General features: G+C 43.8%; 1 protein-coding gene across 1 annotated transcript in view; it reads right to left on the bottom strand.

The window, feature by feature from the left end:
- Positions 1-616: 616 nt before the first annotated feature.
- Positions 617-25508, bottom strand: part of LOC112227377 (contactin-associated protein-like 2) — a 76830-nt gene continuing 51938 nt past the window's right edge. The window contains exons 18-25 of the mRNA XM_042308075.1: positions 12312-12530; positions 11781-12017; positions 11363-11593; positions 10826-10959; positions 9255-9348; positions 5132-5362; positions 3810-3884; positions 617-3481 (exon numbers count right to left, since the gene is read on the bottom strand). Coding sequence (XP_042164009.1) covers positions 3282-3481; positions 3810-3884; positions 5132-5362; positions 9255-9348; positions 10826-10959; positions 11363-11593; positions 11781-12017; positions 12312-12530 — 1421 coding nt within the window. The 3' untranslated portion in view covers positions 617-3281. The remainder of the gene's footprint in view (positions 3482-3809; positions 3885-5131; positions 5363-9254; positions 9349-10825; positions 10960-11362; positions 11594-11780; positions 12018-12311; positions 12531-25508) is intronic.

The raw sequence follows: 25508 nt of genomic DNA on the forward strand, positions 1-25508 counted from the left end.
TCTTGGTGTTCCCAAACTTCTTCCATTTAAGAATGATGGAGGCTACTGTGTTCTTGGGGACCTTCAATGCTGCAGAAATGTTTTTGTACTCTTCCCCAGATTTTTCCCTCAACACAATCCTGTCTCGGAGCTCTACAGACAATTCCTTTGACCTCATGGCTTTGCTCTGATATGTACTGTCAACAGTGGGACGTTATATAGACAGGTGTGTGCATTTCCAAATCATGTCCAATCTATTGAATTTACCACAGGTGGACTCCAATCAAGTTGTAGTAACACCTCAAGGATGATCAATGGAAACAGGATGCACCTGAGCTCAATGTCAAGTCTTATAGCAAAGGGTCTGAATACTTATGTAAATAAGGTATTTCTGTTTTTTTATTTTTAATAGATGTACAAATATTTCTAAAAACCTGTTTTTGCTTTGTCATTATGGTGTATTGTGTGTAGATTGATGAGGAAAACATTTATTTAATCCATGTTAGAATAAAGCTGTAACACAACAAAATGTAGAAAAAGTAAAGGGGTCTGAATAATTTCTGAAAGCACTGTAGGTGTCGGGAGAGGGCGCATGTTCTGATAGGGAGGCATCTGATGAAAAACCAACCACACTCTGTATGGCAAGGCTTGTTTAATGTTTTATATTAAGACAAAATCACATTACATATGTAATCTCAGGCCTGACATACAATACTGAACTAAAATAACACAAAATGAAGTTGTAAAATCTTTCATTTTGGGGAACATGATCTCAAGCCACTGTAAAAGACCATTTCAACAATGTATGTTTTTCACACAGAATATCAAAAAGAAAACTGCCATTTTAATTATAATTGCAATGAAATAAATGTAAATATATTATAAAAAATACTTTTGCACATCATCCCTCAGATAAGAAATGTACAAAATATTTCCAAAGAATTAATGTAAAATAAATTGCACTGCAATGTGGTACTGTTTTTAGTTTTAATTGTCATGCTGCTAATGAAAAGAAAAACAATAATGGAATTTGAAATCCGATGCCAATCATTCATTTGACAAAAGTGGTAAACCAACATAACAAAAAAAAATCTCCATAATATCAATATGCTATATTATGCTTTATTATATCCTATGCTATATTATATATTACATTGTGAACTGTGACGTGTTAGATATTCTAATGAAATGTAAGATCATGCTTTCTCATAAAGTGTTGCTCTACAGTAAATGGATGTCCTCTGATCATTTTGGTTTATAGAATATTAAAGTATATTGAGTTTCAGTTGCAACTTGACTATTAGCACACACAGTGATGAACAACCAATGTTTTGCTCCTCTTAATAACAATAAACCAAAATGTACCATTGTGAGATGTAGACAGGGATTTACATGTTGATTCAAAACAATAGCCTACATGACAAAATAGCAACACAAAAAATGTGAAGAAATTACCTAACAATAACAGCTTTGCTTATGTGTTCAGTGGTGCAATTTAAGGGATTTCATCATCCAATTCAGATTGCTGTGGGCATGTGGGACACTGACATTATATGGAAGGATACATTCTGTTTGCAGATGCTGTTACAGCCTTCAACAGTAACAGCTAATCATTTTATGTTCATTTCAGAGGTTTTCACGACAGTCTCTCATGCTGTCTACATTCCCCTTAGCTCCCCTAATCCTCCAGTTCTTCTCTTCAGCACACACTGTGTTGTCTGTGTAATGCTACTCTGAATTAATCACAGCAATTCCCAAACCACATGATGTGAATATGAGAATCTTAACATGGGGAAAGGCTGACATAATCTTGTTGGCACTTGTAACATAAAAACATTTAATATTGTGGGTTATTCTGACTTACTGGGTGAAAATGGTTATCTTATGAATAAGGAAATACAATGATTAGACATATAACATACAACCCCACTGTACTCAAATAAACAAATCAAATAACACCTATAGAACACAGGAGGTTGGTGGCACCTTAATAATTGGGGAGGACAGGCTCCTGGTAATGGCTCGAGCAGAATAATTGGAATTGTATCAAATACATCAAACACATGGTGCCATGTGTTTGGTGACATTCCATTCACGCCGTTTTTGGCCATTATCATGAGCCGTCCTCCCCTCAGCAGCCTCCAGAGCTACAGAACTATACACATTAATACCAACAAAGGCATAGAAGTTCAGGCATTAGTTAAGCGTGTGTATAGTGTATCACTGCCCATGGAGCTGAAGTTAAGCCACGTTGTCATTTTCCTTTTAGCATATAGCCACCATCATAAATACATCCCTATTGGCCATAGAGTATTTATTTTGTTCAATATTCAGGGTACAGTCAGTGTGCCCAGAAGGAAATAGTCCAAAACTGAAAGCAGAGTGACTGAATCTTGAAGGCACATTGGATATTGTCATTACTATAAGTAATATGATGCTTGTTTGTACAATAAACCTTTTCATGACAATATCATAGCACTTCCCTCTCAAAAGTCACAATGTTGCCAAATGTGAACCTGTCATATCATGCCAAAAACCAATTTTCCAAGAAGAGCCATCATCATATGTAGCAAGACCGGGGAAACAGATAAAGCATGCTGAATAATTTGGCCCCCCCAAAAAATTATCTGCAAGATAAAAGACACATTTGTGAGGAAATACCAGTGCTACTGTGTGGAATGGTGCAATGAAGGAATGCCATAGTTGTGTAGCATGCCATTGTATTCTACACATAATAAGGACTGCAGTGCAATCAAACCAATACATTACAATGCAATACAATCAAATGTCAGTGACATAAACCTTAATGTGTTTTTCAATCTGTGCAGGGAGAGCATTTTGTCTCAAAGCAACTCACTTGGTACTCATTTGGCAGCAAAGGAACTAGAAGTGTACATTATGTGCTTGACCCATTAAATGCAGGCATAAACATCTCTACAATCAAAGCTAAAAACATTAAGACATCAACAGTAATGAAAAAAATAAATATAAAAAGTGATATTGTTTTTTAAATGTTTAATTCTCAGTCCAGGTGATGCTGTAGTTGTAATAATGGCTCTATGTGAATGACTGATATCATGTTGCCAAAACTCCTCCAACTCCTCACTCAATGTAAATACATTATAGACAAGCCAGCCAATGCACACATCTAGTCCATGGGGAAATCTTCCTATGCCCCATTTACACATTATTCATTCATCATCCTCATCATCATCATCATCAAAGAAAGCCTTGTCCTCACATAGCGAAGTGTGAAGAGCCATGGGCACACCACTGACCAGTACCAAAATGTGAATGTCTGATTAAATGAACCATTCCTTCTTGCTCTCATCAATGGTTTCTGTGAAGGCTGGGTCATTGACAATGATGGCTGCATCGGCACAGTCCGCAGACTCCGCCCCTTTGGCCTCATTGGTGTGGTAGGAGCCCTTGTGACGGAACATATGGCGAATCAGGAACACCAGGGTGCAGAGGATGGTGAAGATGACCACAGCAATGATACCTACAAGTATAAAGGACATTATGAGGTACATGACAATGTGTTCTTTTGAAAAATCAATTACTGGATTTGACCCTTTTCTATTTATTTTCCTTTTTTATATATTGAATACTGCATTGTTGAGGAAGAGCGTGCAAGTAAGTATTTCACTGTACTGTTTGCACCTGCTGTATCCTGTGCACGTGAGAAATACACTTTGATAAGGGCTTGTAAGTATGCATTTCACGGTATTCGGCGCATGTGACAAATAAAATGTAATTTAATTTAATTTGACCTTTAAAAACCTCAACAACCCTGTATAGTAGGTGAGTTGATTACTGCCCCTATTCACCTCCGATAATTGCAGCGTTCCGATCAACTCCATCCCGGCTAACTCTTTCCTCGTTGAATGGGAATACAGCACCAGCTGAAAAAGGAAACAAAAACGGATCAACCACAAAATAACCAAACAATACTAAAAAAAAATGTAAATGCTATGACACATTTTTTACAGAGACAGAATATGTCAATTGTAAACTGGCACACTTTGGCATCCGATTATAAAAAAAAAACAGGACAGGCGATAAATATAGCATGCAGTATATGCACAGTGTGAGTCATGGGGGGAAGTAGGCGTGGGCTGAGTTAAGAGGGGCAGTCTGCTCTTTTCATCTGGCATCTCTGTGGGCACTCTAGTCCATTTGAGTGGATTCTGCAGAATATGTGCAAATCTCTCATCACATATCACCGCCCCCAAAATACACACACACACACACACACACACACACACACACACAAACACGCACGCACGCACGCACGCACACACACACAGTGGAGCAGGGATCACAGATACCTCTTACAGGGAGCTGATCTGTTTGCCTTTGGAGCACTATGCAAGGCTCAGATCAAATGATACAAAGATTCTTCCTCTTATTCTCATGTTTTTCATCCAAAGCTCTCTTAGTAAAAGTCAGAATATCAATAGTGTAACAATCTATAACTAGTCCCATTAGGCCTAGCTGTGGGACAATTGAAATTGTTTATATTAATCCTTACTAAAGCAGTACCACTAAAAATATTCATCTGATTTATTGAAACCTCATATGCCTCCATAGGTTAAACATACAAATAGTCACTTAGAGTCCCTGAGGGATAGCATTTCATACAGAGCAGAGCAGGCATGAGATAGATATTGTGTTCCCAGTAATGGAGAGATTAAGAGAAGAGGGTGAGTGGCTGGGCAGCAATAGATCTCATGTGTCCGGAAAGCTCATTCCTTTGTGTCCAGAGAACACACCCAGGATCAATACACTGACCCAGTGATAACCATCCTGTAGACCTATCCACAGGAGCTAAACAGCACAGCACATGGGTTTAAAAGGTTCAGTAGCTGAAGAAGAAAAGTACCACTATTAAATATCATGCCTTGAAGTTTTAATTAAATGTCAAATCTCTTTGGAGGACTGAGTGGACTGCTGGTGCTGCTAGTTGACCACCGACAATATATCTACTGTAAAGGACTACTTTTAAAATGCAGTATTCAAGATGATGGTATCGAGATGTAAATAAACACAACAATTCAATAGAATAGAATAAAATCCCATGATATGAATAAATGGTTCCATTGGTGGGACAATTAAAGGGGATAGATAGAAACACAGTGATTTACTGTACCTGAGTCCAGGTGCCAGGGGTCATTGGCAGCAGCCATGGGTGAGATGGTGAGAGGAGACGCCCCGCAGTTGGACTCCACTAGAATGCCCTGGGTGGTCACTGGGGCGACGATGCCAGACCTCAGTGCTGCCTTCAGAGGGGCGATATTGTTGAACTGAACTCTGGACAGACAGCCAACGAACCCTGGGGTGTTGTACTTCTCTATGAGGACTGGGTCAATCTGGCCAGTTTCTGATTAAAACAAAGAAAAAAGAAAAACCATCACAGTACTTCTAGATTAGATAGGAGTTCTTCTTGGAGCTGCTGACTGATGCTGCCTGACCACTTAATACTAGTCTACCACCACGATGCACTACTACTCAGCACAACACCGTAAGCCTCCCCAGTTTGATTTATGTTCACTTGAAACTAGTCTCTGGTTGGTGATACTGTATTCCCTGTCCCTAGCTTCCACCAGCCAGGCAACTACTGCAGAGACTCCTACTGCAGATATGTTATACTTAAACAGAGTATCCAATTCTTTTGCAATATGTTATTCTCCAAGGCAGATAAAGAAGAGTAATTTCACAGTTACATGTAAGAAGGATGTTTCATATGCCCCCAAGTTGAAAAGACAAACACATCCTGTTTGGAACATTAGCCAATGCATTATCTCTACTTTTCAGAAAACACATTGCAATATCTACAGAAAAAGTATTCACCATCTTAGGCTACAGTGACAATGTTTGTTAAAAACAACATAGGCCTACCTTGCATGAAAAGGAAATGACAAAAAATAGAAATATATCTGAAACAAAGAGTTGCAACAACAACACAAGGTCAAGGTTTACCATAAGGGTCCCCAACACCTACAAATTTACAGTGTAGTTACAGGTAGGTTGTTATTGAAAACACTATGCCACCTCAAGTTTGTCAAATACAGAAGAGTATTACCTGGTTGCCCTGTTGTCCTCCCTGAATGAAGTGGCGCTAACTCTGAGTCTGCCCCCACGGCGCAGCCCCTCTATCCTGAGGAAAAGTCCTTGTCTTATACAGTGCTACCACTGCCCGCTGTATGCCTGTCTATGGGACATGCTTGTCTGTCTACCTGTATGTTCATCTGTCTGCCAGGAACATTTAATTCTGTGTCTGCCCTGCTGCCTTACTGCCTGCTAGTAGTCTGTTTATCTTCTTGCCAATATGTCTATCAATCTCTCTGTCTGTCTTCCTGTGTGTATTACCTGTCTGTATGCCAACCTATCTGTGTATCTGCCAGCGTGTCTATGTGCCTGAAGCCTTGGTTAGCCAGCGAGCTCTGAATGTGAATGCACCCTAAATAATTCAGCCCAGCTCCTTTCCCTTCCTTCTCTTCTCTTCCTTACAGCCAGACCAGGCAGGGAAAACATGATGATGTCATGGATAAAGTGAGCTAATACATTCACAAACGGAACGAGGCTCGGAGAAAACCTGGATGTGAGTAAAGGATTACAGGATGGGGATCAGGACCGGGCTTTTGAGCTCCCTCCCTCCCTGAGGATGATGTCAGAGATTGTTGTTAATTTATTAATCGAGTGCAGCAGCAAAGCACTCTGGGAAGTTGTAAGGCTTTACCAGCCAGGCACAATGGGGCATTCTACTGTTCTCAGAATAGGATCAGTGTACTGGTGTCTGACTCCTGCTAACACGGTGCTGCTCCCTCCCTTAGTGGAAATCAAACACGCCATGCCATGCGCACATCACTTTATTCTGTTTTCTATTCTACCTTTCTCTATACTGACGAGCTGTGTGCTGCAGTGGTGTGGTTCTTGATGGCCCTATGATCCACACTTTTTTACCCTGAGTTTATCTGAGTGGTGTGGGTGTACTATAGTAGGTGTACTATATCAGTCAGCAGTGGCGATTTTAGCCTGTAAATCTTGGTGGAGCACACTCCATTTTTTTTTTAGATGCATGACAGCAAAGCCACTACACAACGCTAAACAATACATGAATTGCACTATAACAATGACAAATGGTGCCCACAAACTGTTAGGGCCTACATAAAGCTGTTCCTATACCTGGCTATCAGTGGAGCCTTATTTGGCAGCGGAACAGTTAACTCAGCCTCATTTAGTGCCTTTTTATATGGCTGACTTGCTTAAACATGTGGTTTCTACTGACAATTGAGATGTACAAACTATGGCATAAGGGAACGATGAGCGGATAAGAGGAAATCCGTCATTTCGATTAAGATATTAATGAGCGAGCTAAGACAGACGATATGACTATTCAGCACTTTTGAAATGTACAATGACATAATTCAGAACAATGAGACGTTCTTACAGTATTCTCCCTGTACACCAAGTCAGAAAGGTAGGATAAATAAAGGGGGCATGTAAGCAGGCAATGAAAGCTCTTACAATATTTGATGATGACATTTCTCTAAAACAGGCCATAGGCTACATGTGTACCTCCAAGTCAGAACAGTTGGCTAAGGTATTATGGGGAAAGGGACCAAATTATTAGGTTGAGGTTACTAACAGCTTACTACACAAAATACAGTTAGTATTACTTTCTTAGCTACATATCTCCCTGGCATATTACATAATTTATGCAGAAGCATACAATACATTTTTGGCCTCTCCGTTGTTGTGCTGTGCTCACTTCAACAGGAGTCCTTCTTGTGGGCAAAATGTGTTATGAAACTTCTCTGGATTTCTGGTGCTTTCAAGACAACTGGGAACTGAAAAAAACCATGGTTGAATCATGACGTCCGTGATTTTCAGGTCGGAGCTCTCAAAAGAGTCCTAATTTCCCGACTTGGAATTTTTTGTTGGATGACCATTCAAAGCGTATTTTCCCAGTTGGAGCTCATTTTATTCAAAGTTCCAAGATTTCACAGTTCGGAGTTTCCAGTTGTTTTGAATGCGGCAGAAGTCATGTTGGATTGTCAGCATGGCCAATTAATTCCCATGGTGTTACGTGTGAATGTTTATCCTTTTAAGCTTGGAAAAGAGACCCTTAAACCCAGACTTGGACCACATACCCACTCCACTGAATAGCAGGCTAGTGATTGCTTTGCAACGCTTGCAGTTAGCAGCTGATTCCTACCAAACCACTCATTGTTGAATTTGCGATCTCCAACTTGTTGTGTAATGTTTATGTCCAATGGCCGATGATCACAGATACGTTTTATCTATCATTTCTCTTCATATGACAAAGACTGAAAATTGTTTGCCAGTAGATTGGCGACATAATTCATGAAGATGACTGCTTGTCTGGCTTGCTAGCTAGGATTTTGAAAGTATGTTGTTGACATGATCAGTCCAATCAAAGCTACGGTAGATATAACGTGATTTGACATAATTTTATCTGTGGCCAATAACCTTAAGGCTTCTTGAATGGGCACTTCTAATGTAAATCTATGGTAGCACCCAAGGGGGGCTTGAACGTAGTGTCCCCATGAGTGACAGAACACTGAGCCAATCACGGCAGAACTAGAGAAGATTACCAACCCCTACGCTCTATATTTTCAGCTGGCTGCCCCTCCACCACAGAAAACACTGAGCTAGGCTGAAACACCTGCATTTTGGAGCTGCCTTACTCAAGATAGCAAAAAAGAGACAATGTTCTTATGCAGCTTTTTCTTTCTTTTTTTTTACATTGTTTTCAAACTGATATGTGACACATATTTAAGCCAAAATAACATGCAAAACAGGCACTGCCCCACTTGCCCTGAATGATGGGTCGCCACTGTCAGTCAGACAAAGACAAAGGAAAGGCCTAGACAAGGCCTATTGTAACATTGCTCAATATGGGCACTCAGATGGATGTACATGTCTTTGTATCAACAAAGCAAGATTTTTCTGTCAAGGCAACATCACCAGTACCAGATATATTGATGCCCTCTTTCCATATATTAATACACCTGGACTAAACAAGATCAATCACTCAGTCATGGATGGGCAACAAAAAATCTGGTTTTGTGTTTTTTCAGAAACACACAGAACCAGAGTCCTGATTTAATCACTCTTGGACAAATTCAAAGAGATCAATGCAAGTAACTCTGACTTCCGTGTAAATAATACATTGATTCCACGCATGATACACAGCATTCCTTATATTTACACTCCAGTAGGAATACATGGATTATATCTACACTTACCAAAGACTTTGCCCAGGAATATAGTTTTAACCAGGTTGAACTTGGTGTCAGAGCCAGCAGGCAGAGTGTAGCTGACTGGGGGGTAATGGTCCAACTGGAAAAGAACATCACGATATGGTCATCAATCATGTTATATTACAGTCAGTTATAAACCCAACAGCCAGCTTTTTTATTTTTGTTAATTACTACCACCTAGTGGTGTATTTTAAACAGCATATGCCTGGAAATCCTAACTGATGCCAGTGTATCATGCATTATCGAAATCCGATAAACAAACAGAAATAAACTGTGCTAAAAAGCATAATGCACTATAAACCACTTCCACAGGAAAGGTGGGTCTGGTGTGTTGCAAAAAGCCTAATGCAGTCTGAGAGGACACAGAACAAATATGTATTTTGGATTTAATGGTATCAGCAAATCCCTCTCACCGAGAAGGGTGTCCTCCCTTCCTGATAGCAGAGCACTAGTGTTCTACCTTTGAACTGCTTTATGAAAAGTGCTATATCTATAGTCTGTGTAGCTATCAAACTGAATCAAGGCTGTAACATAAAATGTGGAAAAAGTCAAGGGGTCTGAATACTTTCCGAATGCACTGTAGGAGAGGTGCATGCCAGCAGATGAGGAAATTTGGCCAGGATGGAATAAATTATATAGGAAAACCAAAAAAAAGAGCAAAAGTAAAGTAGGGGTGAAAAACACACTACACTCTTAGAAAAATACTTGCTATTTAGAACCTAAAAGGGTACTTTGGCTAGCCCCATAGGATAACCCTTTGAATAACCCCCTTTGGTGTCATGTTCTAACCATAGTTCTTTTGTGTTTTCTTTGTTTTAGTGTTGGTCAGGACGTGAGCTGAGTGGGCATTCTATGTTGTGTGTCTAGTTTTCCCGTTTCTATGTTTGGCCTGATATGGTTCTCAATCAGAGGCAGGTGTTAGTCATTGTCTCTGATTGGGAACCATATTTAGGTAGCCTATTTTGTGTTGGGTTTTTGTGGGTGGTTGTCTTCTGTCTTCGTGAGTCTGCACCAGACAGAACTGTTTCGTTTTTTTTCTTCACATTTGTTGTTTTGTATTTTGCAGTGTTCACGTTTATCGTCTTTATTAAACATGATGAACACTAACCACACTGCGCTTTGGTCCTCTCCTTCGTCCACAGAAGAAAGCCGTTACATTTGGTTCCAAGTAGAACCCTTTTGGGATCCGTGTTGGACCCTTAGCACCCCTAGGGGTACGCCAAATAGAAATGTGATTCATATTTTTAAAAGTCTAATTTAGTCTGAGAGTGGTCTCTCACTGAGAGTGGTCCCAACCTGGGACTCAAGTGGAGCATTAGAGTCCTACCTTTCAACTGCTTGATGAAAATGAAAATGTTTTTTAGCTAAAACTACATCATTGTTAAGATTTTTACCTGCAGCCTAAAGTAGTCAGAGGGAAAATAAATTTCAGGACATTGGCAAATCCCACTGTGTGATAGATCACCCTTTGTGGTAGTGGAACACTAGGGTCATCCTGGAGCTGCAGCTGAAAAGTGCTCCATAGATAGATAAAGCAACGTCCTCATTATTATCACCTGCAGCCGTATGTTCCTCTCCTGCCTGGAGATGTTGATGTGGTGGGGCTGCCCGTTGGCCATGTTGCGCTGGTCCAGGTCGATGGTGAACGGCTCCCTCAGGCCTCCCAGGCTGTAGCGGATCTGAAGTGTTCCTGACAGAGGGAGATGGAATGCCCAGTCAGTCCCAATGTGTCTTAATCATATTCATATAGTTGTCCACCCATTATCTCACAGGCTTTGAAACATGGTTAGAGTATCAAACTCAAGTGGCAATTGTATTTTAAATTAAGCTCTACATTGCTAAAATACTAAATTGACCATCACTCTCTCTTTCTGCTGTTTCAGTTATTCATGCATCTGCCTCGAACCATGCCCAACCTGTGTGTTGCACTATTTAATTAGCTATTGAGCTAATTCCCTGTACATTCTGCGGTTCTTTGCTGGCTAAACCATTAACTTCACCTTCCAAGCCTTTCAAACCCTTTAAACGGATGGCCAGTATTGCTCTCACATTCTCTCAAGCATTTTAAACCCTTTGAGCAGTTGCCCTCTCACCATTGTGTCTGAGCACCACAGCCAGGTAGTCCTGGGTCCTGGAGCTGATGTAGACCAGGATGCTGGGGGTGTTGGAGGTGCTGAAGCTGAACACCAGCTCCTCCTGTGTAAGGTTGCCCTCCGTGGGCAGCAGGGGAGACAGGCTCTTCACATCCCTGATGGCTGGAAGGCCCCCCTCGGGAAGGAAGTCGTAACGAACTAGTGTTCCACTCTCGAAGTAGCCACCCACGTCTGATACACACATTAGACACAAGGCAGCAATACAAAACATCAGCAGACATTTGAGAAACTGAAAAGTGAATTGATATTAGCCTCCCAAAAGCAAAGGGTAAAGTTAGAGTTGTAACATTGTGAAGTTGAAATAAAACGAAAACATTTAGAGTTACCATTCTCTCACATGGCTGTGACTGTATTTTACCTTCAGTGCAGAAGGGCCCGTCATACGCCGTCAAGGTGCAGTCGCATGAGTAACCGTTGTATTTCTCCATGCACTGGCCACCGTTTCTGCAGTGCTGCCCATAGCTGGTGCAGTGGCCAGAGCAGCCAGGCTTCACCCCCGGGGTGACCTTCGCCCTCTCCTCCAGGTCAAGGGTCACACCGTTCATCTTCAGGGCACGAATACATCCTAGGAAGCCCCTCTGGCCACCCGATGCACCTGAAGGATAACGTTTATGACAAAAAGTCTCATTAGACATTTTGGTTAACAACAACTTTGATACCAAGTACACTTCTGATAAAAAATTGTAAACTCAAGTTTTTTAAAACTTGTTAGTTGTTGACTTGACATCCTAATAGCTTTTGACATTGTTTCTGTGTGTAAACTGTGTGGGCCTGTATAAGTCGGGTCCAAACACCATGAGCTGAGCACGAGTTGTCTTACAAACATAGACATATAAACCTGATCATCATTACCCTATGTGGTGGGAGGCAGGAAGGAAGGATGTCTTACCGACATAGAGTTGGCTGTAAAGCTCCAGGCGTGTGTGACCCTGTGGGGGTGCAGGGCGAACCTCCTTGAACTGCCCATCCAGCTGCAGCACAGCCTCCTTCACGTTGCGCTCAGCCACCACCCTGTGCCACTGGTCATCATTAAGAGGAGTGGATGACCTCACACTCAGCTCCACCAGACCGTTGCCCACATCAAAGGAAAAGGACACCACCGTGGCAGCTGGGCAGGAGAGGACAGAGCGGAAGGCATCAGATACGGTTTTGGGTGAGTCTGATAAACAGGCTTTAGATCTTCAGAAGTGGAAAGGTTTAGTCTCTGCCTTATGAGCCAGTGGGGACAAAGGGGATACGTACGCTTTGGGTGAGAAACAGCTGAATTATGAGGTGGAAATCTGTCAAGGAGGTCGTTTATGAAGCAAAGATTAAGCTGGGGCCTATGAGAGACCTTGGTCTGAGAGACCTCGGTTTGTTTGGGAGTGGTTAAAAAGTTAACAAGCATTCTTAGGGAAACTGAACTTCCACTTCAAGGTTATTAGTTTTGTGTTTTTATATTCATTTTTATTTCTATTAGTTTTAAGATTTGTATTTGATTTTCAGTTTAGTTTCAGTAAGTTTTCAGATCTACTTGCTAGTTTTTATTTAGTTTAAGTTTTAGAAAAAAATATATTTCATGTTTATATGGAAAAAAACTATATTTCAATATATTTAATGTCACGTAAAATATATTACAAATACATATAGATACATTTGCATGTAATGCCTGACAATACTCCAGAAATGCATGGCTATGACATCTAGTCTACACAGGGTGGCCAAAGTGGTTCCTAATTTGACTTATTTTTTATTTTTGACCCCTTTTCCGTGATATCTAATTGGCAGTTACAGTGTTATCCCATCGCTGCAACTCCCCTACGGACTCAGGAGAGGCAAAGGTCAAGAGCCATGTGTCGTCCGAAACACGAAGCCAGCCGCCCCAATGTTTCAGAGGAAACACCATCCAGTTGGCATTTAGAGTCAGCTTGCAGGCACATGGCCCACCACAAAACCATGTATTTCTGTTCTTGTTCCCAAGAAAGCTAAGGTAACTGAACTAAATGACTATCGCCCGTAGCACTCACTTCAGTCATCATGAAGTGCTTTGAGAGACTAGTCAAGGATCATATCACCTCCACCTTACCTGATACCCTAGATCACACCGATCGGTCCACATATGATGCAATCGCCATCACACTGCACACTGACCTATCCCATCTGGGCAATAGAAATACCTATATAAGAATGCTGTTCATTGACTACAGCTCAGAATTCAACACCATAGTACCCTCCAAACTCATCATTAACCTTGAGATCCTGGGTCTCGACTCCACCCTGTGCAACTGGGTCCTGGACTTCCTGACGGGCCGCCCCAGGTGGTGAAGGTAGGAAACAACATCTCCACTCCACTGATTCTCAACATTGGGGCCCCACAAGGGTGCGTGCTCAGCCCCCTCCTGCACTCCCTGTTCACCCATGACTGCGTGGCCATGCATGCCTCCAACTCAATCATCAAATTTGCAGACGACACTACAGTGGTAGGCTTGATCACCAACAATGACGAGATAGCCTACAGGGAGGAGGTGAGGGCCCTCGGAGTGTGGTGTCAGGAAAATAACCTCTCACTCAATGTCAGCAAAACAAAAGAGATGATCATGGACTTCAAGAAACAGCAAAGGGAGCACCCCCTTATCCACATTGATGGGACAGCAGTGGAGAAGCTGGAAAGATTTAAGTTCCTCTGTGTTCATATCACAGACAAACTGAAATGGTCCACGCACACAGACATTGTGGTGAAGAAGGCGCAACAGTGCCTCATCAACCACAGGAGGCTGAAAAAATGTGGCCTGTCACCAAAAACACTCACTAGCTTTTACAGGTGCACAATTGAGAGCATCCTGTCGGGCTGTATCACCGCCTGGTACGGCAACTGCACCGCCCACAACCGCAGAGCTCTCCAGAGGGTGGTGCGATCTACACAACGCATCACCGGGGCAAACTACCTGCCCTCCAGGACACCTACAACACCCGATGTCACAGGCAGGCAAAAAAGATAATCAAGGACAATAACCACCCGAGCCACTACCTTTTCACCCCGCTTCGATCCAGAAGGCGAGGTCAGTACAGATGCATCAAAGCTGGGACAGAGAGATTGAAAAACAGCTTCTATCTCAAGGCCATCAGATTTTTCAACAGCCACCACTTGCACAGAAAGGTGGCTGCCTACCTACAGACCTGATATGATTGACCACTTTAATAAATGGAACACTAGTCACTTTAATAATGCCTCTTTAAGAATGTTTACATATCTCGCATTACTCATTTCATACAGCTGAAGTCAGAAGTTTACATACACTTTAGCCAAATACATTTAAACTCAGTTTTTCACAATTCCTGACATTTAATCCAAACTCCCTGTCTTAGGTCAGTTAGGATCACCACTTTATTTTAAGAATGTGAAATGTCAGAATAATAGTAGAGAGAATGATTTATTTCAGCTTTTATTTTTTTCATCACATTCCCAGTGGGTCAGAAATGTACATACAGTCAATTTCTATTTGGTAACATTGCCTTTAAATGGTTTAACTTTGTTCAAACGTTTCGGGTAGCCTTCCACAAGTTTCCCATAATAAGTAAGAATTTTGGCCCATTCCTCCTGACAGAGCTGGTGTAACTGAGTCAGGTTTGTAGGCCTCCTTGCTCGCACACGCTTTTTCAGTTCTGCCCACAAATTTTCTATGGGATTGAGGTCAGGGCTTTGTGATGGCCACTCCAATACCATGACTTTGTTGTCCTTAAGCCATTTTGCTACAACTTTGGAAGTATGCTTGGGTTCAATGTCCATTTGGAAGACCCATTTGCAACCAAGCATTAACTTCCTGACTGATGTCTTGAGATTTTGCTTCAATATATCCACATAATTCTCCTCCTCATGATGCCACCTAGTTTGTGAAGTGCACCAGTCCCTCCTGCAGCAAAGCACCCCGACAACATGATGCTGCCACACACGTGCTTCACGGTTGGGATGCTGTTCTTCGGCTTGCAAGCCTCCCCTTTTCCTCCAAACACAATGATGGTCATTATGGCCAAACAGTTTCATCAGACCAGAGGACATTTCTCCAAAAGTTCGATCTTTGTACCCATGTACAGTTGCAAACCGTAGTCTGGATTTTTTATGGTGGTTTTGGAGCAGTGGCTTCTTCCTTGCTGAGCAGCCTTTCAAGTTATGTCGATATAAGAGTCATTTTACTGTGGATATAGATACTTTTGTAACTGTGTCCTCCAGCATCTTCACAAGGTCCTTTGCTGTTGTTCTGGGATTGATTTGCACTTTTTGCACCAAAGTACGCTCATCTCTAGGAGACAGACCGCGTCTTCTTCCTGAGTGGTATGACGGCATCGTGGTCCCATGGTGTTTATACTTGCGTACAATTCTTTTTTCACCTGTCTTCATTATTGTCTCCAGCCCCTCCAGGTGTCGCTTGTTTTCCCCAGTGTATTTATCCCTGTGTTTCCTGTCTCTCTGTGCCAGTTCGTCTTGTATGTTTCCAAGTCTACCAGCGGGTTTTCCCGTTCTCCTTCTGCTTGCATTCACCTTTTTCCTAGTCCTCCCGGTTTTGAACCTCGCCTGTTTCTCGACTTTGTACCCGCCTGTCTGACCATTCTGCCTGCCTTGAACACGAGCTTGTCTGCCACTCAGTACCTCCTGGACTCTGATCTTGTTTTGACCTTTTTGCCTGTCCACGACCATTCTCTTGCCTACCCCTTTGGATTAATAAACATTGTAAGACTCCAACCATCTGCCTCCTGTGTCTGCATCTGGGTCTCGCCTTGTGCCTTGATAGTACGAACTGGCCATGACAGACCTAGCAGACTTGGACCAGTTCTGCCACGCTGTCTCCCTGCAGGGAGTCACCATTAGGAGACATGAGGAATTGGTACAGGTCCTTTTGGAAGGGCTCATTTCCTTGACGGAATGCCATGACCATGGGTTAAAGGCTATTATGAAGCAAATCAGGTAGTTAGCTCAGAGGCTGCCTGCCACCTCTGAAAAACCCCAGTCACACAGTAATTTTCCCCCTATCTGTGGTGAGATTGTACAGCCTATCCCGGCTCCCCGAGAACCCCGCTTACCAACTCCGGAGCGAAATTCGGGGAATCCTTTCTCAGTGCTTGCTTGTTTTTGAGCTACAGCCATCTCTGTTTCCTTCAGACAGATCAAAGATGGCGTATATTATTACGCTAATGTCGGGAAGGGGGCTCTCCTGGGCTTCATGGCAGAAGTGAGAAAGGTATTTGAATCTCTGGTTTCCGGGTGAAAGGCGGCCAGTAAACTGCTCGTCTTACGTCCATACTCCCGTAGTGTGGCAGACTATGCAGTGGACTTTTGCACGTTGGCCGCTGAGAGTGCCTGGAATCCGGAGTCTCTTTTCGATACTCTTCTGCACGGATTATCTGAGGAGGTTAAGGATGAGCTAGCTTCTAGGGAACTGCCTGTGGACCTCGACTCCCTTATCGCCTTTACCTAAGGGAACACAAGAGTGAGAGGAGGTCTGGTCTCGGGCACACTCATGCACCCGATATGGCGCGTTCACCTATGGAATACGGAAGTTTCCGAAGGCAGCTCTTTTGGGAGGAGGTCCATCCGGACCCCTCGCATCAATTTGTGGTGGAAGTGGATGCTTTGGATGTTGGAGTGGGGGCCATCCTGTCCCAGCGATCTGCCCAGGACCAGAAGCTTCATCCATGTGCCTTCCTGTCCCATCGTCTCAATCCTGCTGAAAGGAACTACAATGTTGGCAACCGAGAACTCCTGGCTGTGAAGATGGCATTAGAAGAGTGGAGGCACTGGCTGGAAGGAGCAGAACAGCCATTCTTGGTCTGGACCGACCATACAAACCTGGAAAATCTCCGTACAACCAAGCGCCTCACCTCCAGGCAGGCCCGGTGGGCCTTCCTGTTCAACAGATTTAACATCACCATCTCCTACCGCCCAGGGTCAAAGAATGTGAAGCCTGAAGCCCTCTTCCGCCTATACAGTTCCTCTGCCACACCCTCGACCTCTGAAAACATTCTCCCTACCTCATGCCTTGTGGCCACTGTGGATTGGGGTATTGAGACCCTGGTCTGTGAGGCACAACACTCCCAGCCTGGACGTGAAGGAGGCCCGGCTAACCGGCTGTTTGTCTCTAATCCAGTCCGGTCCCGGGTCCTGGAATGAGCTCATTCCTCCAGGCGGTCCTGTCATCCAGGGTCCGGTTGTACACTAGCCTTCCTTCAACAACATTTCTGGTGGCCCACAATGGTCCCTGACGTCTCTTCCTTCGTCACCGCATGCACTGTGTGTGCTCAAAACAAGATTCCACGGCAAGCTCATTCTGGCCTCCTGCAGCCACTACCGGTTTCTCATCGTCCCTAGTCTTATATCTCTGGACTTTGTCACTGGGCCCCCTCCGTCTGATGGCAACACTGTCATTCTGACGGTAGTCAACCGGTTCTCCAAGGCTGCCCATTTCATTCCTCTCCCCAAACTACCTTCTGCCAAGGAGACAGCCCAGCTTATTGTGCAGCATTTCTTCCAGATCCATGGACTCCCGGTAGACATGGTCTCCAATTGGGGTTCTCGTCTCAGTTCTGGAAGGCATTCTGCACCCTTATAGGGTCGTTGGCCACCCTGTCATCCGGATTCCATCCCCACACTAACGGTCAGTCGGAGCGAGCAAACCAAGACCTGGAGACCACCTTAAGGTGCCTGGTCTCAACCAACCCCACTACCTGGAGCTGTCAACTAGTCTGTGTGGAGTAGGCCCAGAACACTCTTCCTAGTTCTGCCATGGGACTCTCCCCTTTCGAGTGCTCCATGGGGTATCAGCCTCCACTCTTCCGTGAACAAGAGCAGGAGGTCAGCGTACCCTCGGCCCAGATGTTTGTCCGCCGCTGTTGACGTACCTAGAAGAGCCAGGGCGGCTATTCTCAAGACCAACTCCAGGTGTCGTTGATGAGCGGACCGTCGTCGGACCCCAGCTCCCCGCTATCGCATTGGGCAGAGGGTATGGCTGTCCACACAGCCCCCTGCCCCTTCGGATAGAGTTCCACAAACTGTCCCCTTGTTTCATTGGTCCTTTTCCCATCTCCAGAGTCATAAGTTCCACTGCTTTCCATCTTGTGTTACCCCGTACCCTCCATATTCACCCTACCTTCCATGTGTCTAAGATTAAGCCCGTTTCTCACTGTTCTTTGTCTTCTGTCCCCAGGCCCACCCCCCCTTCCCGTGTCATTGATGGCCATCCGGCCTACACGGTAAAACGTCTCCTGGGTGTTCGACCACGGGGTAGAGGTTTCCAGTACCTGGTTGACTGGAAGGGTTACGGCCCGGAGGAGAGGTGCTGGTTTCCCGCTAGAGACAGCCCTCATCACCGACTTCCACAGCCGACACCCTAGTCAACCAGGTATGCACCCAGGTAGGATGCGTCCCTAGAGGGGGGTACTGTCACACCCTGATTATTGTCTCCACCCCCTCCAGGTGTCGCTCGTTTTCCCCAGTGTATTTATCTCTGTGTTTCCTGTCTCTCTGTGCCAGTTCGTCTTGTATGCTTCCAAATCAACCAGCGGTTTTCCCGTTCTCCTGCTTTTAGCTTTCTCCTTTTTCTAGTCCTCCCGGTCTTGACCCTTGTCTGTTTCTGGACTTTGTACCCACCTGCCTGACCATTCTGCCTTCCTTGACCATGAGCCTGTCTGTCACTCAGTACCTCCTGGACTCTGATCTGGTTTTGACTTTTTTGCCTGTCCACGACCATTCTCTTGCCTACCCCTTTGGGTTAATACATATTGTAAGACTCCAACCACCTGCATCTGGGTCTCGGCTTGTGCCTTGATATTAGCGGCGTTATGGTGCATTCGTAACCAAGTGGGAATTTACCATGTGTAACCGATGTGAAATGGCTAGCTAGTTAGCGGTTTTGTGCGCTAATAGCGTTTCAATCGGTGACATCACTCGCTCTGAGATTTTGAAGTAGTTGTTCCCTTCGCTCTGCAAGGGCCGCGGCTTTTGTGGCCCGATGGGTAATGATGCTTCGTGGGTGTCAGTTGTCTGTGTGTGCAGAGGGTCCCTGGTTTGAGCCCGGGTCACGGCGAGGGGACGGACGAAAGTTATGTTACACACGGATGGGAAAAATCCACTTGAACTGCCCTCCAACTCGTAATTAATAGTTAAATCAACCATGAATCCCCTTGTGACAGGGGGAATGGAAGCTTGTTGTGTGCAACAGGGAGGGGCAATATTTTTTGTTACAACATTTCTAGCCTGTCTATTTAAACACCAGAAAATTGCCAAAAAGAATAGAACCAGCTCACTTTTGCACTATGAATTGACTATTAGATATTCATTTCTCTTTTGAAATAAATATTTTAAAAGGAATACTGTAATTTCACCATATTACAATGAGAGTTCAGTTCACAATGAGGAACAGGAAATAAATGACTTCACATTAAATAATCTTAAATGCAAAGGTTAGTGGGTTAAAATCTTGATAGAAGTCAGAAGGTGCACGGAGGGATGTCAAAATTCCAAATTTTGGGCACTTTAGGAAGTCTTTATTCATATTGAAAATCAGATTTATTGAATTATCTGTAACGGTTGTCGTAGGTGGAAGAAGGTGAAGAGGACCAAGGTGCAGCATGGTACGTGTTCATGATCAATTTAATAAAGAAACTGAACACTAGAACAAAAAAACAACAAAGCGGAACAAACGAAACAGTTCTGTCTGGTGCAGACACACAAAGACAGAAAACAACTACCCACAAATCATAGTGGGAACACAGGCTACCTAAGTATGGTACTCAGAGACAACGATTGACAGCTGCCTCTGATTGGGAACCATAATAGGCCAAAAGCAGAAATACAAAACATAGAACAAAAACATAAAATGCCCACCCCAACTCACACCCTGACCACACTAAAACAGAGACATAAAAAAGGAACTACGGTCAGGACGTGACATTATCCATGTGGTCTATGTTAAAAGGCAATTCATTTAATATAAACAGGCTTTTAAAATTCAATATTGGTGCGCAATTTCTACTTAACATATTGAAGGGATGCAAAAGGACTGCTTTTGTGGAACGACCCAGTACACGTTAAGTTTTGGATGTTGGTTGCAATGCTCTCGTCAGGGCCGTTTGTTTCTACATGACCAATAATGTATCATGTTTGTGGTCATTTATTTTTGTAGTCATTTAGTTAAGTGCCTATACAAAGTCTACACCCCTCTTGAATTTTATTATGTTACATAGTGGGATTAAAATGTATTTAATTGTCATTTTTTGTCAATGATCTACACAAAATACTCTGATGTCAAATTGGAAGACCTTGATTAAATACATGCTAGAAACACCTTTGGCAGCAATTACAGCTGTGAGTCTTGGGTAAGTTTCTTATGAGCTTTAGATACCTGTATTGTCCATTACTATTTTCAAAAAATGTCAAGCTCTGTCAAGGTGTTAAGGGTCATGGCTAGACAGCAATTTTCAAGTCCTGCCATAGATTTTAAAGCAGATTTAAGTCAAAACTGTAACTTGGCCACTCAGGAGCATTCTCTGTCTTCTTGGTAAGCAACTCCAGTGTAGATTTGGCTTTGTTTCCAAATCAAATCTATTTGTCACATACACATGGTTAGCAGGTGTTAATGCAAGTGTAGCGAAATGCTTGTGCTTCTAGTTCCGACCATGCATATATATCCAACAAGTGTGACGACCCTCCCACTCTGTCTGCCGTATTCTCTCTTTGTTGTTTCCTTATTAGGATGCTGGTGGGCGGAGTTGGGAGGGTCATCAGCTACATGGGAAACACCTGGGCCCGGTGTCTCCCAGGATAAATACACCACTTCCCCATTCATGGAGGAGACTCTCTCCATGCAGACACCTTTATGGATTTTGTTGTGTTTCTTGGTGGTTTTTGGGTTGTTTGCGACAGCATCTTTCAACACCCTGCATTATCACATTCATTCATGCATGCAAAACACTCACTTACACTACTGATTACTGATTACACACACCACTGTATATTTTCCTTAGTTGGTTTAGTTAATAAATATATCTTTTGTTACGCCTTATCTCCACGTTGTCTCCCTTTTGTTACGGGCTTTGAGCCGGTTCGTGACAAGTGGGGGCTCATCCAGGATATTTGAACTATTGGTTTGGGAGACCGTGAAGGTACGTGTTTGGTTTGCATATTTTGTTTGAGTTTGATAGGCCCAGTATTGGTTGCCTTTGTTTGGTTTGTGTGCTGTGTTGGAGAGAGTATAATGGTTAGTTTCCAGGCCCTGCCTAGCCTGAACTCTTGTTCTACTTTCTGTTGGGACGTCAGTCTGAGGTGAGTAATCGGCTGTGTACCTCGGTGGGAGATTTGGGTAGGGTAGTGGAACTTGCTACCTGGAGCTATAGCCTTTTTCCCCTGATAGGTTTAGCGACGTGTTTCATTTTTTGGAATATGTTGGGCATGGTTAATGTTTGTTATTTTTGTGTGTCTGTGGACTGAGCAGTTGTCTCGGGGGCACATCCGTGGCTTGGTGGAATTTGCCAGCATGCTGGGGAGTTTTTCCTTGCCAGCGGGCTACAGTGCGTAAATTCCCACCGCAAATCTGCACGAAGACTAGGGTTGAGTTATTGTAGGTTTTGGGGAAGCTCCATATCTCATCTCTCTTCTGTGGTGCTCAGGGTGATTGTCAATTCTCGGGTTGTGGTCTGGTGTGCTCAGCAGAAGGGAAGAGTGAGAATTTTTTGTGTGTGATTATGGCGTCTTATGTAGATAAGTTCATTCGCTCTCCATCAGAGGAATTGTTAGATTTAGGTACTAAAGAACAGCTGTTGAAGGTCGCGGAACACTACAAGGTTGAGATTAGTGATAAACGTCTAAAGAATTCTATTAGGTTGATATTGAAGGCCAATCTGATGGAGAGTGGTATTCTTGAAGTTACCACTGGGCCAGCCTCTGCTGAGGATTTGTCGTCTCCCCATAACGTTACAATGGCCATTCCATCGGTTAGTCCTAGTAGCCTTCTTTTTGAACAGCAGAAATAACTACTTTTGTTACAGCTGGAGCATGATCGTGAGAAGAGAGAGCATGATCGTGAGAAGAGAGAGCATGATCGTGAGAAGCGAGAGCATGATCGCGAGAGCATGATCGTGAGAAGCGAGAGCATGATCGTGAGAAGCGAGAGCATGATCGTGAGAAGCGAGAGCATGATCGTGAGAAGCGAGAGCATGATCGTGTAAAATATGAAAAGGAATTGGCATTTAAACAAGATATGGAGCGTGCTAAAATCAAGTTGCAACAAGAACGTATAGAGTTGGTTAGGGAAGGAAAGACCTCAGGGGAGAGTTTGTTTTGGGAAGGTGACCCAGATTTACCTAGGGGTAGTTCCGCTTTTGGTCGTGCCCCAGAGACATTTGATATTGTTGGGAACTTACGGTTATTGCCTCGGTTTAATGAAAGGGACCCCGAGACATTCTTTTCGTTGTTTGAGCGGGTTGCTGATGCTAGGAGTTGGCCTGATTCTAACCGCACTTTAATGTTGCAGTGTGTGCTGACTGGTAAAGCGCAGGAAGCATATTCAGCTCTTAGTGTAGCCGACAGTGCCAGTTATGATAAAGTTAAAACAGCTGTGTTACAGATTTATGAATTGGTCCCTGAGGCTTACCGCCAACGATTTAGAACTTTAAAAAGGGATGATAAACAGACTCATGTTGAGTTTGCGCGACAGTTATCTTAACAGTTTAATCGCTGGTGTTCCGCCTCTGCAGTTGTGAATTTCCAAGGGCTGTGTGATCTGATTATGTTAGAGCAATTTAAGGACACAATTACTGATCGTATTGCCACGTATATTAACGAACAGAAAGTAAAGAATGTTGCTGAAGCTGCGGTTTTGGCGGACGAGTATGTGTTGACTCACAAAAGTGTCTTTGCAGAGCCCCGTATTCGGAAAGAGTGGGGGCGTTCGGATAGATTTGGGCTTCGCTCACCGAGATACTTTGGTTCACGGGCAGAGTTCTATTCAACTAGGGTTGAGCCTGACTCCCATGGTAAAGCTGACTTTGGGCAGGAGTGTCACTACTGTCAAGGTTCAGGTCATTGGAAAAACGAATGTCCACTTCTCAGGTCAAAGGGTGCTTACGCTAAATCTAAGCCTACCGCGTTAGCTGCACCTGTTCCACATCAGTTCATTCATGACTCATTTCCTCAGGCCCAGGAGAATGTGAAACTCCATATTGATCCAGACTATTTACCTTTCATTACGGAAGGTTTTGTGTCTATGTTAGGAAGTAAAGACCTAGTGCCAGTGAAGATCCTGAGAGACACAGGTGCCTCTGAATCATTTGTGTTGGAGTCTGTGTTACCCTTTTCTGCTGAGACTGATTCGGGGAATAGTGTTCTAATTAGGGGAATAGGTTTGAACACTGTCAGTTCCATTGCATAAACTGATGTTGGATTGTGGATTGGTGAAGGGTGAAGTTGTTGTGGGGGTGCGTCCTTCGTTGCCTATTGAGGGTATCGACGTTATCCTTGGGAATAACTTGGCTGGTGAGCGTGTATGGCCTGTCGTGTTTCCATCTCTAGTGGTTTCCACTAAGCCGTCATTTGTAGGGATTCCTGATATGAGAGTGTACAGAGTTTCCCAGAGGTGTTCTCTGCGTGTGCAGTGACACGTTCTATGTGCAGTGACACGTTCTATGAGCCGTGGCGAACTGGTCACTGCGCCGACTAATGATAATAATACAAAGTATGTCACTGTTTTCCCTGTTATCCCGTTATCTGTAACCCGGTCAGATCTAATCAATGCGCAACGGGATGACCCCACGTTGGAAGAGTTGCGTGATCAAATTGTGCCTGTAGAACAGTTGGGAGATGTCGCCCATGGCTATTTTCTCCAAGAGGATGTTCTGATGAGAAAGTGGGTGTCTCAGTTGTTTTCTGGGGGAGGCAATTAGTCAGGTTGTTGTTTTTATTTTATTTATTTCACCTTTATTTAACCAGGTAGGCTAGTTGAGAACAAGTTCTCATTTGCAACTGCGACCTGGCCAAGAAAGCATAGCAGTGTGAACAGACAACACAGAGTTACACATGGAGTAAACAATTAACAAGTCAATAACACAGTAGAAAAAAAGGGGAGTCTGTCACGCCTTGGTCTTAGTATTATGTGTTTTCTTTCTTTATTTGTTCAGGCCAGGGTGTGACATGGGTTTATTGTGTTGTCGTATTGGGGTTTTTGTAGGCATTGGGATTGTGGCTGATTAGGGGTGTGTCTAGCATAGGCTTGGCTGCCTGAGGCGGTTCTCAATCAGAGTCAGGTGATTCTCATTGTCTCTGATTGGGAACCATATTTAGGTAGCCTGGGTTTCACTGTGTGTTTGTGGGTGATTGTTCCTGTCTATGTGTAGTGTTCACCAGATAGGCTGTAATTAGGTTTTCACGTTTCGTTGGTTGTTTTTGTATTTATTTAGTTATTTCATGTATCGCTAATTTTTCATTAAAGAACATGAGTAACCACCACGCTGCATTTTGGTCCGACTCTCCTTCAACAGACGAACGTCGTTACAGAATCACCCACCACACACGGACCAAGCGGCGTGGTAACAGGCAGAGACAGCAGGAGCAGCGAAAGGAGGAATGGACATGGAAGGACGTTATGGACAGCAGGAGTATGGAGTATACGACTTGGGAGGAAATAGACAGGTGGGCGGTCGACCCAGAGAGAGTGCCGGAGCCCGCCTGGGATTCGCTGGAGCAGTGCGAAGAGGGCTATAGGAGAATGGAGTCGAAGAGAAAGACGCGGCGCAGAAAGAAACCCGAAAAGCAGCCCCAAAAATGTATTGGGGGGGGGGCTCAGGGAGAGAGTGGCAGAGTCAGGAGTCAGACCTGAGCCAACTCTCCCTGTTAATCGTGAGGAGCAGCGATCAAAGGACTTCTGGGCTTGGGAAGAGATATTGGACGGAAAAGGACCATGGGCACAGCCTGGTGAATATCGACGCCCCAAAGAAGAACTGGAGGCGGCGAGAGCGGAGAGGCGCTGGTATGAAGAGGCAGCACGGCGACGCGGATGGAAGCCTGAGAGTCACCTCCAAAAATGTATTGGGGGGCTCACAGGGAGTATGGCGATGCCAGGTAGGA

The sequence above is a fragment of the Oncorhynchus tshawytscha genome, linkage group LG28 (genome assembly GCF_018296145.1).
Source record: "Oncorhynchus tshawytscha isolate Ot180627B linkage group LG28, Otsh_v2.0, whole genome shotgun sequence".
In the NCBI taxonomy this organism is placed as follows: Eukaryota; Metazoa; Chordata; class Actinopteri; order Salmoniformes; family Salmonidae; genus Oncorhynchus; species Oncorhynchus tshawytscha.